The sequence below is a fragment of the Lepidochelys kempii genome, chromosome 1 (genome assembly GCF_965140285.1).
Source record: "Lepidochelys kempii isolate rLepKem1 chromosome 1, rLepKem1.hap1, whole genome shotgun sequence".
NCBI classification, from domain to species: Eukaryota; Metazoa; Chordata; order Testudines; family Cheloniidae; genus Lepidochelys; species Lepidochelys kempii.
The window spans coordinates 335,240,923-335,256,004 of NC_136380.1; the positions used below are offsets into that span (position 1 = coordinate 335,240,923).

A 15,082-nucleotide genomic window follows, 5' to 3' on the forward strand; every position below is an offset into this window, starting at 1 on the left:
AAAATCACTAATGCATGAGGATATAAACCAACTTCTAAGTGATAGGGGTTTGATGAAATTTAGGACAGTTATTCCATAATTGTCAGCTACAGGGATTCATTCACCTCCCTCTGTAACATGTGGTGTTAGTTGCTGGCAAAGACTGGTTGCTGCTCTACAGGGAACACTGGTCTGGTCCAGAGTTGCAATTCCAAAATTCCTATAGAAATAATTCTATATGGAGGCAGATTCTCAGCTGGTGTCATCTGTCAAACAACAACAGGAGACAGAAAATCCAGACCATAGGGAAATAAGGTCAAATTGTTTGATTCGGAGCCATTTCATTAAAGAAAGGAAAATATATGGCATATGGTGTCAAGTAAGGCAATTGAAATAGAGAGTCAAAAAAGTTTAAAATACAGCTGTGTATCTGCATGACAAATTGGAGAATAGAAGAATACTGTGATGTATCAAGTAGGTGAGAAAGAGCTAATTAAAGGGGATGGACTTGCTGGATGTTTGTTTCTTTTTCTTATCCAGCAGTCATTAATGTTTTTGTTTGATTTATCTTCAGTTTCAACTTCTACCTTCTGTTCTGCTTCACCCAGTGACATCAGTGTCAACTATCAGAAAACAAAAGCTGGGTGGATCCTTAAACCTTGAAACACAATCAAAGAACAATTATGGGAAAGAGATAATAATGTTTTAGCTGTTCTTTCCCTCCCCAGTCCCCGTCACCTCTCCCATATATTTAAACAGATTTGATTATTTAAATAAATACTGAACACTGAGGAGAAAAATTTCAGTGTAGTGCAGTACTGTGAATCTTCACTAAAATAATCTGAGTCACAAATGCCCATGACAATAATTTGAAAACTTACATCTACATGGCACATGATGCAATCAGACAAGCCATCTTCATTCTGAGTCCTATAAATGACCTTCTATGATGTCTGCTTTTTTTTAAAATACAATAACACTAGGCACTTTGTGTGCCAGGAAATTCTCTAGGAAGATTTTTGCTATCTGTGTTGTCGGTTCAAATTCAACCCAGGTCAATAATGACTGAATGCTATCACCTGATGGATATTCAGTATTTTGTGTACACAATTGGCACATTTGCTGGCAGTCTCAAAGAAAAACCAAAAGCTGAATGGGCATGGAGCCTGATTTACATTCCATGTCTCAAGGTAATCCCTGCAAATGAAGTTTAGCAGTACAGGTGCCAGATGCCTCTTCAGAGGTGTCCAGTGGATTGAGTTGTCATTTACTTCAGAGAAATTTGAAAAGGAAACATGGCATTGTGGTTAAGCCACAAAACTAGGACTCGGGATATACGGCATAACACCTTAGCTCTGCCTCACACTTCCTGTGTGACATAAGGCAAGTCACGTAATCTCAGTTCCTTGATCTATAAAAATGAGGATAACATTTCCCAGATAACATCTGATGAAGTGAGCTGTAGCTCACGAAAGCTCATGCTCAAATAAATTGGTTAGTCTCTAAGGTGCCACAAGTACTCCTTTTCTTTTTGCGAATACAGACTAACACGGCTGTTCCTCTGAAACATTTCCCAGATAGGGTATTGGAGTAGAGTGCTTGCAGGATTGCCTCTAACTTTCTACTAAGGAGAAAAAATGAAGCCAACTATGTACAAAGTGTTGTTAAATGCCCAAAGTGAAAAAGTAAAGAGAAGGATTTTTTACTGTCGTATATTTCAGTAATCTGAGTTTTTACCTATATCAACAGAGGTAAAACATTTTTACACAGAAGTGTAATTTTTTAAAAAATAATGTCCGGGAAAGTCTAATCCAATCCATCTGTGAGTAAAATCATCAACATCATCATCATCATCACACTGAAGACCGCTACACCAGCCAGAGGGATCACGGTTGATGGCGTCACTCCAGCCATCGTGTAGTGAAGTTCCCAGATCTGACTGAATCCTGTAAATCTACAGTCGTATAGGATGGCACTGCAGGCACAGCTAGGTAGGAACAGGGTTTGCACCCCTTTTCACATCACTGGAGACTGTGAGAGCGCTGTGGGCTGGGCTGTTCTTGTCCATTTTGGCGACATAGTCAAGGAGCTTGCAACGCCACTGTTGAATATAATGAGTGATTGAAAGAAAGCCAGATCTCTTCAACATTATGACACTTTGCATAGGGTCAAACCACTTTATGCTCATGATTTGGTGCTGATGGTGTATATGGAATGTCTCTAGTTGCTCCAAATCTGCTTGAAAAAAGGTCCAAGTTTCTGACCCGTGTAGCAATACGGGTGTACACAAGTTTGAGAGATCCTGAACTTTGTTTTAGTGCAAAGTCATTTTTGTGTCCATTTTTTTTTATGCTTTTTCATACATTTTTGTGACTTCATGCAGGAAGCTGCAAGATATATTCAGTACCAGTGCGAGAGTGCGCACTGGTTCATGGCTTTTGCTGTGTTTCTACACAACCTCAAGTGTGCAGCAGTGATGCTTTCTTGCCAATATTCTGCCAAGCTATTGAATGGATTTTAGGAGATGCTGCTCCACACATTAGAATCATGATTGTCAAGAAGTGTTCACTAACCAAGACTAAGCCAGTGCTGCTGCCTTGCTTGTGGAGAAGTCAGAGAATTTCAGCTGTGACCTCCAAGGTTTCCAAGATACCACCTACACTATGGGGTTGAATGTCTCATACAAGAAGACCCAGGTCCAGAACCTCAGAGCAGAGACACCAGATCTCCCAGTGCTGGTGAAGTCGAGTATCGTGGAGAGGGTTGATGAGTTCATCAACCTAGGCTACAAGGAGAGTTTCAATGGTCAGCACACCAGATGTTCTTCAACAAATAGGTCTCACTGCCTCCTGCATGTGAGTACAATGATGCTTCCAGTCTTTCCAGGCCCCATTCGTAGCATATAGTAATCAATGGAAAAACTCCCATTGACTTCTATTGGCTTTGGAACAGATGTTTAGCCAGTGATGCAAGCACAAATGTCAAACCCTGCAACTTGACTTCCCTGCTAGTACAAACACACCTAGAGCCAGAAAGACAGCTGGGGTTTTATTTTTCAAACTTCAGTTGTAAATGTTAGTTTTGACATCTGCAATTAAAAACAAAGAAAGGGGAAAATGTGTTTCATTCCCACACTGTACATCTCCTGGATCTCTGAATATGCAGTAAGGGGCCAGCTAACCTTGCCTCCCTTTTAACCTCCTGATTACATGTGAGCTCCAGCATTTCTTAGTATGTTCTTCCCTGCACTAGAAGGGCCTTTCTCATTGTCAAAGACGTGTATAGATAATGTGTTCCCCAAAATGTGTGTCTTACTCTTTATTGATATCCTTATCCATCTCCAAATTGTAAGTTAGCAAAGTTTCAGTGTAAAGAAAGGATAACAGCAGAGTTCAGAAGGTTCCTCTTACAGGATAGTCACCTCATCCTGTTGACATGTTTACATCCAAGGTGACAGACTCCTCAGCAGGATAACCTCACAGATGTTCCAGACAGACTTGAATAAATAAATAAAATGGCACAATTTGCTCCCTGCTGAATAGGATCAAACTAGTCACTGTACCCAACAGTAAGTTTATACTTAACAAATAAGAGTTTTGTAAAACTAAGAGAAGAAGGACTTTGGAATGATCCCCTGACTTTTATGTGGCATTTCAGATGGAACTATGCTAACAGCAAGTGGACTGTTCAGATACCCATGCTAGTTGCATGCACAGAAGACCAAACTCTTCCTTCAGTTACATTTATGCAACTCCCTTGGCCGCTTGTCTAAATCTACTGTTATTCATGGACAACAGATTATAAGAAGGATTTGTGGCAGAGGCTGTTTTTAAAATCTCAATGTGAGATTTTAAAAATATATACAGTGCAGAATAACACAGATACTGTTTTTTCCCCTGTGTTCATTACCGTTAGATGTAATGACGACAAAAAGCAGAAGCATTTTGTCACGGATGCAGGTTTGGGAGTGACATGCCAATAAGTTAAAGCCTCATAAATTGGTGGTGAGGAAGAATAACTGTTTTAATTCATGGTCATTTAGAAGGGTAAATTTCAGATGTTGCAGAGACCCTGTCTTAATATATAAACATGGCAAAGGGCTAGGTAAGAGATTCATCCATAGCCCACTGGATTTGATGGAAATCTTTCTGTTGACTTCAAAGGGCTTTGAGATCAGGCTCTAATGTAGAGCCAGACTATGCCTGGCACCAGGACAGCTATGCAAGGGGAGGAAGGACACAAGGATCTTATGGTGTGGCACTTGGCATAGCAGCCAGCCATGACTGAAGTCCTTGTGCTCTCCTGAGCACAAGGATTGATGATCCTCTTTTGCCTAACTAGTGACCCTGGCTACCCCACAATGGGTAAAGTTAGGTATGGAGCAGTGAAGCCATGGGTCACTCCACTCCATGCTGCCCTTATAGAAAGGTTCTGTAGAATTTGGTAAGTGTGACATCATTTGTGTTCTATACAGATGTAACAGAGTTCAGAAACCCATAGACTTTAATAGAAAACAATCTCCGTGTTGAAGAGCTTTTTAATAAAATAATTGGATTTAGCTATCATGCTTTGCCTAGCTGAAATGAGGGCTCACAGGGCCCTGATCAAAAAAGTTTTTCCACTTCTAAAATATGGCATCTTTACACATCAGCAAAGGAAATAATCTGGCTTGATACTGATCTGAGCCACTGATGCTGTGGATTGTTTTACATATATATGTGTGTGTGTGTGTGTGTATATAGATATAAATATGTAGAGAAAGTGCACTACCTAGTTTTGCCAGCCTCAATGACCTTTTCTGTATGGGAGAGTCAAGAATAATGGAAAGCCAGGTGAGATCCTGAACAGAAAAGTTGTCTTTTAATGTGAACTTTGTTTTTGGAATAACATTGAATCAGGTATACTAAAATACATCAGTTTCTGTGTCCTTAACATTTTGGTTTCACTGAGGGAAAAAAACCCACATTCTTTATGTTTGTTATTGCAAGAAAATCCAACCTGTACTAGAAAACTACATTGTTCTTAAAAATACTGCTGTGAGGGGTAATTGTAACTTGTGACAGAGAGAGGTTATAATTATGTCTACATTACTTTCGTCTCCATGCACACAATAGAATTAATCATTTCAAAGGTATTTTTCTCTTATGCAATATCAGCTTTTAATGTGTTGGGGACATATTTCTTTCATTATAAAGAAAGGTAAAATTAGACCATGGTACGACTGGGTGGTTTCATATGACAAATCACTGTAGGGAATGAAGACTGAAGATAAACTATCATTGCAAAATTGTCAGAGTTAAAATTGTGATAATCTTCCACATGGTATCTTGCATTCCAGCCCTCTCAGATAGTTGACTCTCTCAATGGCCATTTGAGTGAAGTAGGTACTATTATCCCCATTTTGCAGATGATGACACTGAGACAAAAATGATTAAAAGACTTGCCCAAGGTCACACAGGACATGAGTGGTAGAGCTGGGATTAAAATCCAAGAATCATGTTTCAGGGCCCAGTCTAACAAGAAATCCTTGCATTGACTTAAGCATAGATGGATCGAGCTCTGTAATTGCCCAACGCTACACACAGTGCAGTTTTATTAAAGTGTATTCAAAGATAAAGCACTTTCTGCAAAGGTAAATTTCAACCTCCCCACACAAAATCTGAGTAAACTAAGCAGGGGCTGTGGTGCATGGAATTCATCTCAAAAACAAAGATAGACCACAAGGATTCAAATGCCACCCCCTCACAGGGGTGGTGCATCAGACTCATGGGATGGAACAGCAATCACAATTCCTACTGGGATTTCCTGCTTATTAGAGTTGTGGTATTGTGAAATCAGTGGCCTGTCCTGCACCTCCACAGAGCCCTATCCTGCAACTTACTTTGAGGGGAACTCTTTACAATGTGTCTTCTGGACCTCTGTTGATCATTTTATTACCCACTTAGACCCTGATTCAGGAAAGCAGTCAAGCTGTTGATTTAATTGGGCCTCCGTTTTGTTGGTAGTTCAGAATTTTCTTCTTTATACCAGGTAATTTAAAAATAGGAATGAAGCAGACAGGCTAAACATAATGGAGACATATGGCTAATGATTTTGGGTGCCTCAGTTTTAAAGTGTTCAGTTAGGCATGCTGTAGGAGGGGCTGGTTTCAGAGGGTACTACGAATTTTCTGAAAATCAGTGCCTTCCAAGGGATCTCAAGATGAGACATGCAAAATCACTAGCCACATTTGAAAATCTTTGCCATATGCCAACTCCACTTAATCCCTGTCTACATATTGCTATACAAATGTTTGATCACCGCGTGTGTGTGTGTGCGCGTGTGTACACGTGTCCAGGATACATTCAACACCCAAATCAGATGTGAAAATTCCCCAGAACAACTGCCAAAACCCTAATTATAGAAGCGAATTTTACAAACATTCCCCCAGAGCTACCATTTTCTTTCTCATCAGAAAGTCTCTTGCATATAACAACACTTTTGTTAATTTCATTTATTTACAATGGGACAAGACTGAGACGGGGCAAGATTTATTACCATGACATCACTGACGTTCAGTAATTCATAAAACACTGGGTCTAGGAGTTAACACTGCTGTTATTTCCTCTGATGCCTGACCTCACCACAGTCTAATAACATACAGGAAATCCAGAAGACAAAGGGGGAAAGCAGTGGTCTTGATTGCTAAAAATAACTATAGAAAACTAGCACAATCCTGTAATAAAGTATGGCCCAATAATTTATTTAACATAGTAGTAGAATCTGCTAAAGCAATTGGAATCCATTATTCCTGTTCTAAATTTATTATGGAAAATAAGGAGACCAGGGAGGGAACCACTTAAAGAACTGAGACTTTTAAGTTGTATAGTTCAATTGTATGTATCGGTTTTAGGAGTGTGTTTCTTATTGCTTACATATGCTGTCTCCTTAATAGCTCAGCTAGAACAGACAATCATTGTATAGCACTTATGTTTCCAGAGGTCATCCTGTTTGAGCCAGACAGTGATGTAGGTGATATATTACACTTGACACCCCAGAATGTTGCTATACAAAGGGATTCTAAATCTCAGCGTCCCTGAGAATTGTTCAATATTCTTGATGGTATCTAATGTCTGGTATGCCACTGAGATGGGATTTTTTGGTGTCTTTACTAATCAATCAAGGTTAACATGACATTCATGTTGTGCTTTTTTTCTGATCACGCTACTTTTGCTAGGTCATCTTGTACAGAGAAAATAGTATAATGAAATTCTTTGGGGGTTCCATGGTCATTTCATTTATTTAAAACAAGTTCTTCTTCTTGTCTTTAATACAGTCAGGATTTAGGCAGAGTTATAGAACAGGTAGAGTGAATGAGGTTTGCATACTGACCCTACAACTATTCTGTACAAATATTGCAAAAAACAAATGTTCACAAACATTTATTCTTATTTCAAACAGTTGTTCAGTTTGATCATGCTTGTGTCCCTCTTTATTCACTTATGTTGCACAGAGATTTGGGGAGTGCCTGTTCTTCCTAAAAACATCAATATTACCATGCAAACAGAGATATTTATGTGTGAACAAGAGTATTTGGTAATTGACATTGACAAACTGTTTTAACAGCTTTTTCACCTGATCAGGGAACAGAAGCATACCATGTGACTTAGATGACCAATCACACACCAGAAAAAATGAATAGCAAATAAATAAAGGCAACTGTTTGTGAAGAACTCATTTGAATTGCATCCTTTATAACTATTAAATCATTCAGACTCTAAACAACCTTGGGTACTAGAGGAGTATTTTGAGGCTAACCAGGTGAATCTGAGCCACCGAGAAATTAAAGTCAAACTTTTCAAAATTGGGTCTCTAAAGATCAGCCCCAAGTAAAAGTGGCCTGAGTTTTAGAGGTGATGAGCAACCACAGTTCCCATTTAAATCAACAGAGCCTAAAAATTGGGGCCTGAATTATGACTGGGATTTTCAAAGGAGCCTAATGGATTTAGTTGCCCAAATTCTACCAAAGCCTAAGAACCAGATTTTCAAAGCTATTTAGCCACCTAAAGATGCAGGTAGGTGGGATTTTCAAAAGTACCTAAGCAGGTTAGCCACCTAAGGCCTGTTTAAATTAACGGGAGTTATTAAGCTCTTATCTGCATCGTTAGATACCTAAATACCTTTGAAAATTTGACTCTAAGTACCTAGCTGTATGAACCCACTTTAGAAAAGTTTGGCCTAAGTGACATACTCAAAATCTGTGGCAAAATCAGGAATAGACGCCAAGGGCCCAATCCTGATTCAGCTTAAGTCAATGGGAAAATAGAACTAAGCTCTGCACCTTCTGTCTCTCAGGCTTTACCTCCAGGATTATCCTTCTTCCCTCGTTTACATTAGGGTTGACTTGAATTACATGGGAACATCTACAGGAAACCAAACCTAAAGACTTTTATAATTCCCACAGTGAATAAGTGAAACTATTGTATATTCAGTATATTGGGACCAGAATTTCATTTACACTAAGGATATGAAGGGGCCTTAAAGTGGGAATACATTACATTTCCCTCCATTTTTAGGTCTCTTTGCTCTGGCAGAGCCAAGGGAGCAGTTTTACTGTAAATGAGAATCAGGTCCTTAGGTCATTTTGTTACAATAATCTTTCTTTGAAATCTATCTGATTTTTATTTGCCCTTGTACAAAATTTCATCTTACTACCAGCATGCTTTTTCATGAATGCCAGTCTTTGATTATATAATAGACTTGAAACAATTTTGAAACAGTGAGCAATTTGTGAGCCCACTATGTACTTCTTGCTATTTATGGATAGGCTGATTCACTAAAATGTGATGCTTTGCATTCAAATTATAAAGCCCAGGAGGTTTCCAATTATATGTTCAAGCACTTTTCCAAGGGCAAATAGTTTGCATACTGTCTCGCTAAAAGCTTCTTGCCTTTATTTATTATTTGAGTTTCCATTTTGGATCTATGTCCAGCACTCTTGAAAATGATCAAGTGCACATTTTTATAGAAGCTTTAAGGACTAAATTCTGCCCTCAGATGTATGTGTGGAGATCCCAATCTCCTGTTGCTGAGCTCCTCTGAGAGCAGAATTTGGACCTAAATCCTTCTTTATTGCTTCTTACTCTTATTTCTGAGTGAGTGCAAGATCTTCTTAATAATTTACTCTGTTTACTGCTTGTTTGTATTCTAAGGGGTGAGGTTTTACTATGACTTCTGCACTTAAATGTATTTGGGCAAGTTGCCCTACTTGTAATAGGTTATGCTTCCAGGAAAGCATGCTTCCAGAGACCCTCAAACTAATAATGATACATTAATGGGTCACCTAACAATTATACATTTATTATTATTATTATTATTATTATTATTATTACTTGCTGATAAATTTGAGAACTTAATTAACATCTTTACATAGTATTTAAACTGAAATATGAAAACACTGTGGGATTTCTCTATTTTTCCTCTTATTTCAAAGGGGTTATTCCCCAAAAGCCAAGAGCAGGATATATCATCTGTATATTCTGTTGGCCAGATTTTCCACTCCTTTATGCAAGTCATAAACCATTGTTAATGGAACCACAGTGTCATCAAACTGCTACAATGGAGTCTCAAATCAGGGCCTTCATCCATTGAATAATTTCCACATCTGTTTCTTATTTGTCTCATAATGGCACACTGGATTACCTTGGGATGATATTAAAACTGTCATGACACTAACTTTGTAACATTATCATGTATCCATTGGGGTACAGGTTGAGCAATTATCTGCATTAATGAAAGAATCCCAAGGAAATGTGTACTGATAATAACATTTATATTAAAAATGGCTTATAGCATTAGTGCCACTTTCTGTTACTATTGTCCAGTACTTATAATGTCATCTGCTTATTCCTTTAATTTATTATGCAAGAAGTAGATTTGGGGTGTGCAGCTAAAGTTCAGATCAAGTTTTCATTTTTTGTAAGTTAATATGCTACAATTTGTGATTTGAGGGACAAAGTCAGGAAATAGAGTCAGAGTGGTGGAATGAAGATCATAGTTTGAAGACTAAACAAAAAAGGAGAGGTTGAAGGAGAAGAGAGTGATGCCATGATGCAGGAGATCAAAGAGGGTACTCAGATATAGGGAGATAGCATAAGGGAAAACATAGAGTCCTTACAGGAGGTGACTAGGTAAATGCCAAGATGTGAATGAAGGGGATGAGAAAAGGAAGATGAGAGAAAATATGAAGGCAGGTTGTTACGATATTGGAAGAAAAATATCATGTGCCTTAGTTGCTTTAAACTATTAATATTGCGTTAGGCCTGAGATACGGGACTGTTTCTTTGTATGCATCTGTACAGCACCTAACACAATGGGACCTCTGACTATAATCCAGTGGGAGAGGAAGGGAAAAAAGGGGTTACAGCAAACTGCATCTGTAACTATAGTCCATGGCATGTAGAGGTGAAAAGGAAATGTGTCCCCAGCATATATTCTGGCTTTTCATGGGAGATGTGGATTTTACCCACACTGCAAAAACTAGAAACATTGTGCTTATTTTGATTGGCAGATATGGCCCTGAGCCAATGAAAAATAATTGGATGTACTGAAATCCCATTGTTTTGTATTTATTGGACTGGATTTGTTTAGCGTTGGCGGAGGTTTTATTTGATCTAGTTTATATCTCATCATGCTGTTCCCCCAGCTCACAGAACTAAAAAGCAATGCATTGAAAAGTACTGAAAGAAATGACTACTAATAATGTGAATGAACTGCGTCTGGGGATAAGGGAAATGCCGGTCTTTAAAAGCCCAAGTTAGCTAGAGGAGGATGCAACACTGCCATTTATGCCAAGATTTCTCCTTGGGAAATGTGGGTATCGTGGTCAATGAAACATGCTTCACCTTTTTTAATTCCAGATACAAAGTCCAAACATCAAGATCTTTATTCAATCCTTATTCAGGCAAACTCCCACTGAAAGCAATGCAAAGTTATTAGAAACATATGAGTATTAGACTAGAGCTCAGGAGTTGTCTGAATGAGTTTTGACTGATGTTCAGCAATGTCATTCTAGTTGTAAGACAGACTGTCTGGGCCAGATTCTTAGCTGCTGCAGGTAGGTGTAGCTTCACTAACCTCCCTGGTGATATGCCAATTTGCCCCAGCTGAGGATCTGGCCCTCTGTAGCTATCTTGGATGCAACACTGTATTGAATCAGACTCAGTATTAGTGTCCTTTTGTCACATAATTGTATTGCTTTTTCTTTTCCTCAACAGGACAACATTTTTAAACTGGAGGATTCGCATTTTGAAAATGGACGAGGGAAAAGCCCCTATGACCCCAAATTGCTGACAGCTTCTCTTTTAATAGGTACGTGCGGTGGTGTATAATGAATGAGACCTACTTTCTCTATAGAGAAATACAAGTTTGCTACATTTTCCCTTTCACACTATTTCACAATGGTTGTGGGGTTTTTGTTGTTGTTTTGGAGGTGAGGGTTCTATGTTAAAATAATTCCAGGCTGATTATTTGGCAGATGGCTTATCCAAGTGTTTTGAAAATAAGGTGACTATATAAAAGATGCCTCAAATATCAGCTGTTTTGTTTGTTTCCCCATTGAAATGGCACTCTCTTAATTTCAGCTGAAGTCAGTGGGAACAAGGGATACTCGGGAATTTACACATACAAACCCTAAGACCCTGATCCTACAGCTGACTGTCTATAGGGGCTAGGGAGCAGGTCTAGAATCATGGGTTGTGGAGTCCCTGGAGTGCTGACTCTCACTCATCAGCACCAAGGGAGAAGGGTGAAGTAGCACCTCGCTAAACCTGGAAGGTTAAACCCCACAGGACATTCCCTCGGAGCATCCATGGCCCGCAGCCATCTGATTGGCTTACTCCTTCTACTTGAGCCAGCAACGAGCCAGCTGGTCTGTCTGAACAACGGATTCTGCCACATCAGACCCTGCTCTTGCTTGCCTCCTGCAATCCTGATCCAACTCTGTTCCTGGTTCCTGAGCTGCTCCTCACTCCTAGCTTCCCCCTTGCTCCTGCTCCATGCCTGATCCTTGCCTCTCTCTTGTTCCTGCCATTTCACCTTGATCCTGACCATCGGCTACCAGTCCTGGCTCTGACCCTTGGCTCTAACTTCTGACTGACTCTGGCTCAACCCTTTGCTTGGCACTTGGCAGCTGACTCCATCTCTGGCCTCTACTTCCATACCCTGTCCTGACACCTGCTCTGCCCATTAGGACATACTGTTTATGTCCCAGTTTTGAACACACCCACACAGAGCCTCACTGAGGTTGTTGATGGCCCTAAGAAGACACTGGGGTGAGGGTGTCCACTCACTTTCAGTTGCAGGATCAGGGTTTAAGGACCAGAGTTTTAAAGGTATTTAAGTGATGTCACTGATTTCAACCAGAGTTAGGTGCCTAAATACCTTTTCAAAATCTGGCCCTAAGTTACTATTGCGTCATTGATCCTGTTTAGATTTTCTGGCTGAGTTTTGCAAAGCAGGCTAAGAGATTTAGACACACATCTTTCATTGAATTAACTATTATTAAATCAGGAGTGGCTAAATTAATGGAAGATGTGTGTCAAAATCCTCTACATTGCATTGAAAATCTAGCCTCCCTTTTTATTTTAATGACTAATTTTTCCTTCTCCTTTTTCTTACCTTGTGTTAATGTTGTGTGAGAAGGAAATAAAAAGGCATTTTTTCCCCTTTCCCCTTACCTGAGCAGTTAAAATTTCATGGGTTTTGCTACAGAGGCTTTGTCCTTGATATATGACTTTGTGGGTCAAGATTAGTAGCTATAACTCAAGATCTCAAGGAGGCATCAATGGGCTTTCAAAAGTTCACTGTTCTGTGTCCCCCCAAAACCCTCCCTAAGATAAAAACTAGTCTAGCGTGAGTTATATTCTCTGTTACTTCTCAAACATTGGTAATTGTAGGTCTTTACCCAATCAACATTCATGCTCAATTTACATTGCATTTGCTCATAAAAGACAGCAAGAATACATAGTCCAGAAGTAGCCCTAATGATCACAGGTGATGAGCTGCCCTGGGGCCACACAGTTTTGTAAACAAGAAAGAAGCACATACCTTGCTCCAACTTGCACCCTGTACTTACTCCAAACGAAAAGGAAAGAACCATGTGCCTAAAAGGCTGGTGCATAAATTAATGCCTGGAGCAACTTTAATTTGTGATGGAGCTGCTCCCCGGGATTGACTTGACTATTTACTTCAATATTCAATAAAGAAGAGGGATGATGACAAGCCGGTATTACGTGATACACACAGTATGCAACCACACAAAGTCGAGAGTCTAACCTTTCACATTCCCTTTTTTACCCGGTCCTGCACAAATATGATTATTTTATTTCCTTTGGCTTTGCTTTCAATGTTTTTAACAAACCTTTGCCTTTGCCAGGTTAGTCACATTTTTGCTGCCTCAGTATTTTTTTCCTCTGTCTTAAATATTTATTTCCCCACTATAGATCATTATCCTGAGCACCTTGTTAGGTTTTGACTCAGGCTTCAAGTAGATCTGTGTGCTTACTTGTGCTCTTGAAAATCAGGCAGATTGATTTTTTTTCCCTTTTTTTAAACCACAGGACAATTTTTGCCTCTCTAAGACTTCTTATTGGTTTCCTTATTGCCACATTGTGTTATGTGCTACATTATAATGCTACAATTATGTAGGACATTTTACTAAAAAGTTCCCTAAGTACATTACGAAGTGGGGGCCAGATATACTCACTGGTTTCCAATGGCTTACTCTGCCAGTGGCCCTCCGGTAGAAAGTTGATCTGGTGGGAAGCACAGCCCCCTCTGCACCTACATGATCTCTGAGGCAGCTGATACAGCATTCCAAATGGGTGGAATTGACCCAGAAGAGGGTGGAGCCAGGCTGGCTGGGAGATGAGCTATTGAGCCACAACTGCTTCCCCACAGTACAGTTCTCCCAAAACTTTTTCTGTCGCAGTCCCCCTTACCCATAATGGAACCTGTCCACACCCCACAGGAAATGCAGTAGAGAGCCAGAGCCAGAAGTAAAGCTGTGGTCGGGGCCAGGAGTCAGGAGCTGGGAGTGGGGTCTGCAGTGGGGCAGCAGCCGGGGCCTGAGGCTGGGGCCAGATCTGCGGCTGTGGCTGGGGAGCAGAGCAGGGCTGCATGACACTCATTCCCTGCCCCCCATGGGGCGGTGGCCCGTGCCCTGCCACATACACCTGAACATTCCTCTGCACTCCCCTCGGGGAGCGCAGCTCACAATTTGTGGACCACTGCCATAGTAAAGCCCTTTGGAAGGAGATAGCTGTACTTTCTCCTGCCTTTTCCTAGAAGTGAATGATCTCCTTTGCTGCAGCTGCCTTCTTCAAGGCCAGGGATTGCAATTTGCACCCACACATACTCACATGTTTGTTTCTGTGAATATTTAAAATGATCACTCAACCATCACTAAAATGCAGCCACCTCTGAGGTGTAACATAGCTTCTATACTACCAGCAACCCTAAACAGTGACTTTTTTAAGAGTGAAGGCAAAGAATAAATTCTCGATTCAGAAATGACAGGGCAAATTTTAAGTGAGTAGAATGTGATTGCCCAAGTTGGAATTTCAGCAGGACACCAAGATTAATATGCAAAAAGTGCCCTACAATATTTAATAGCAATTAGTATTCAGGGTTTTCCATTTTTGTCTCATCTGAAAGAAACATTTATGTGTATAAAAAGGGTTTCCGGATAAAATTCAATCATGTTTTAAAGAAATATTTCATCATTATTAAATTGTTTTGGTATATTTTTAAAATAAGTTTCTCATTCCACCCACGTGCAAACATTATTCATTATTTTTTAATGTTTATTAAAGGTAGCTATTGCTACTCTGCTCTGAGTAGATGCCAGTTGTGAACATGCCTTCAAGAATCCAAGCCATTCTTTAGTCATCATTTCCTAGCTATATGTTGCTAACTAAACAACCCGCATGTGAGCATGTTAATACATGAAAGTGTTAGGAATATCTACTCCCAAGGCACTGCTTTCATCTGTTGTAGGACAGGAGAAAAAGGGAAAGGTAGGGTTGGTTTCAACTATGAAAGTTGCAAGAGCAGGTTAGACAAA

The 15,082-nt window shown here is 39.8% G+C and overlaps 1 protein-coding gene across 1 annotated transcript in view; it reads left to right on the top strand.

Moving 5' to 3' along the window:
• The window catches only part of SEMA3A (semaphorin 3A), a 207,545-nt gene that overhangs the window by 113,752 nt on the left and 78,711 nt on the right, over window positions 1-15,082 (top strand). The window contains exon 5 of the mRNA XM_073328643.2: window positions 11,235-11,328. Coding sequence (XP_073184744.1) covers window positions 11,235-11,328 — 94 coding nt within the window. The remainder of the gene's footprint in view (window positions 1-11,234; window positions 11,329-15,082) is intronic.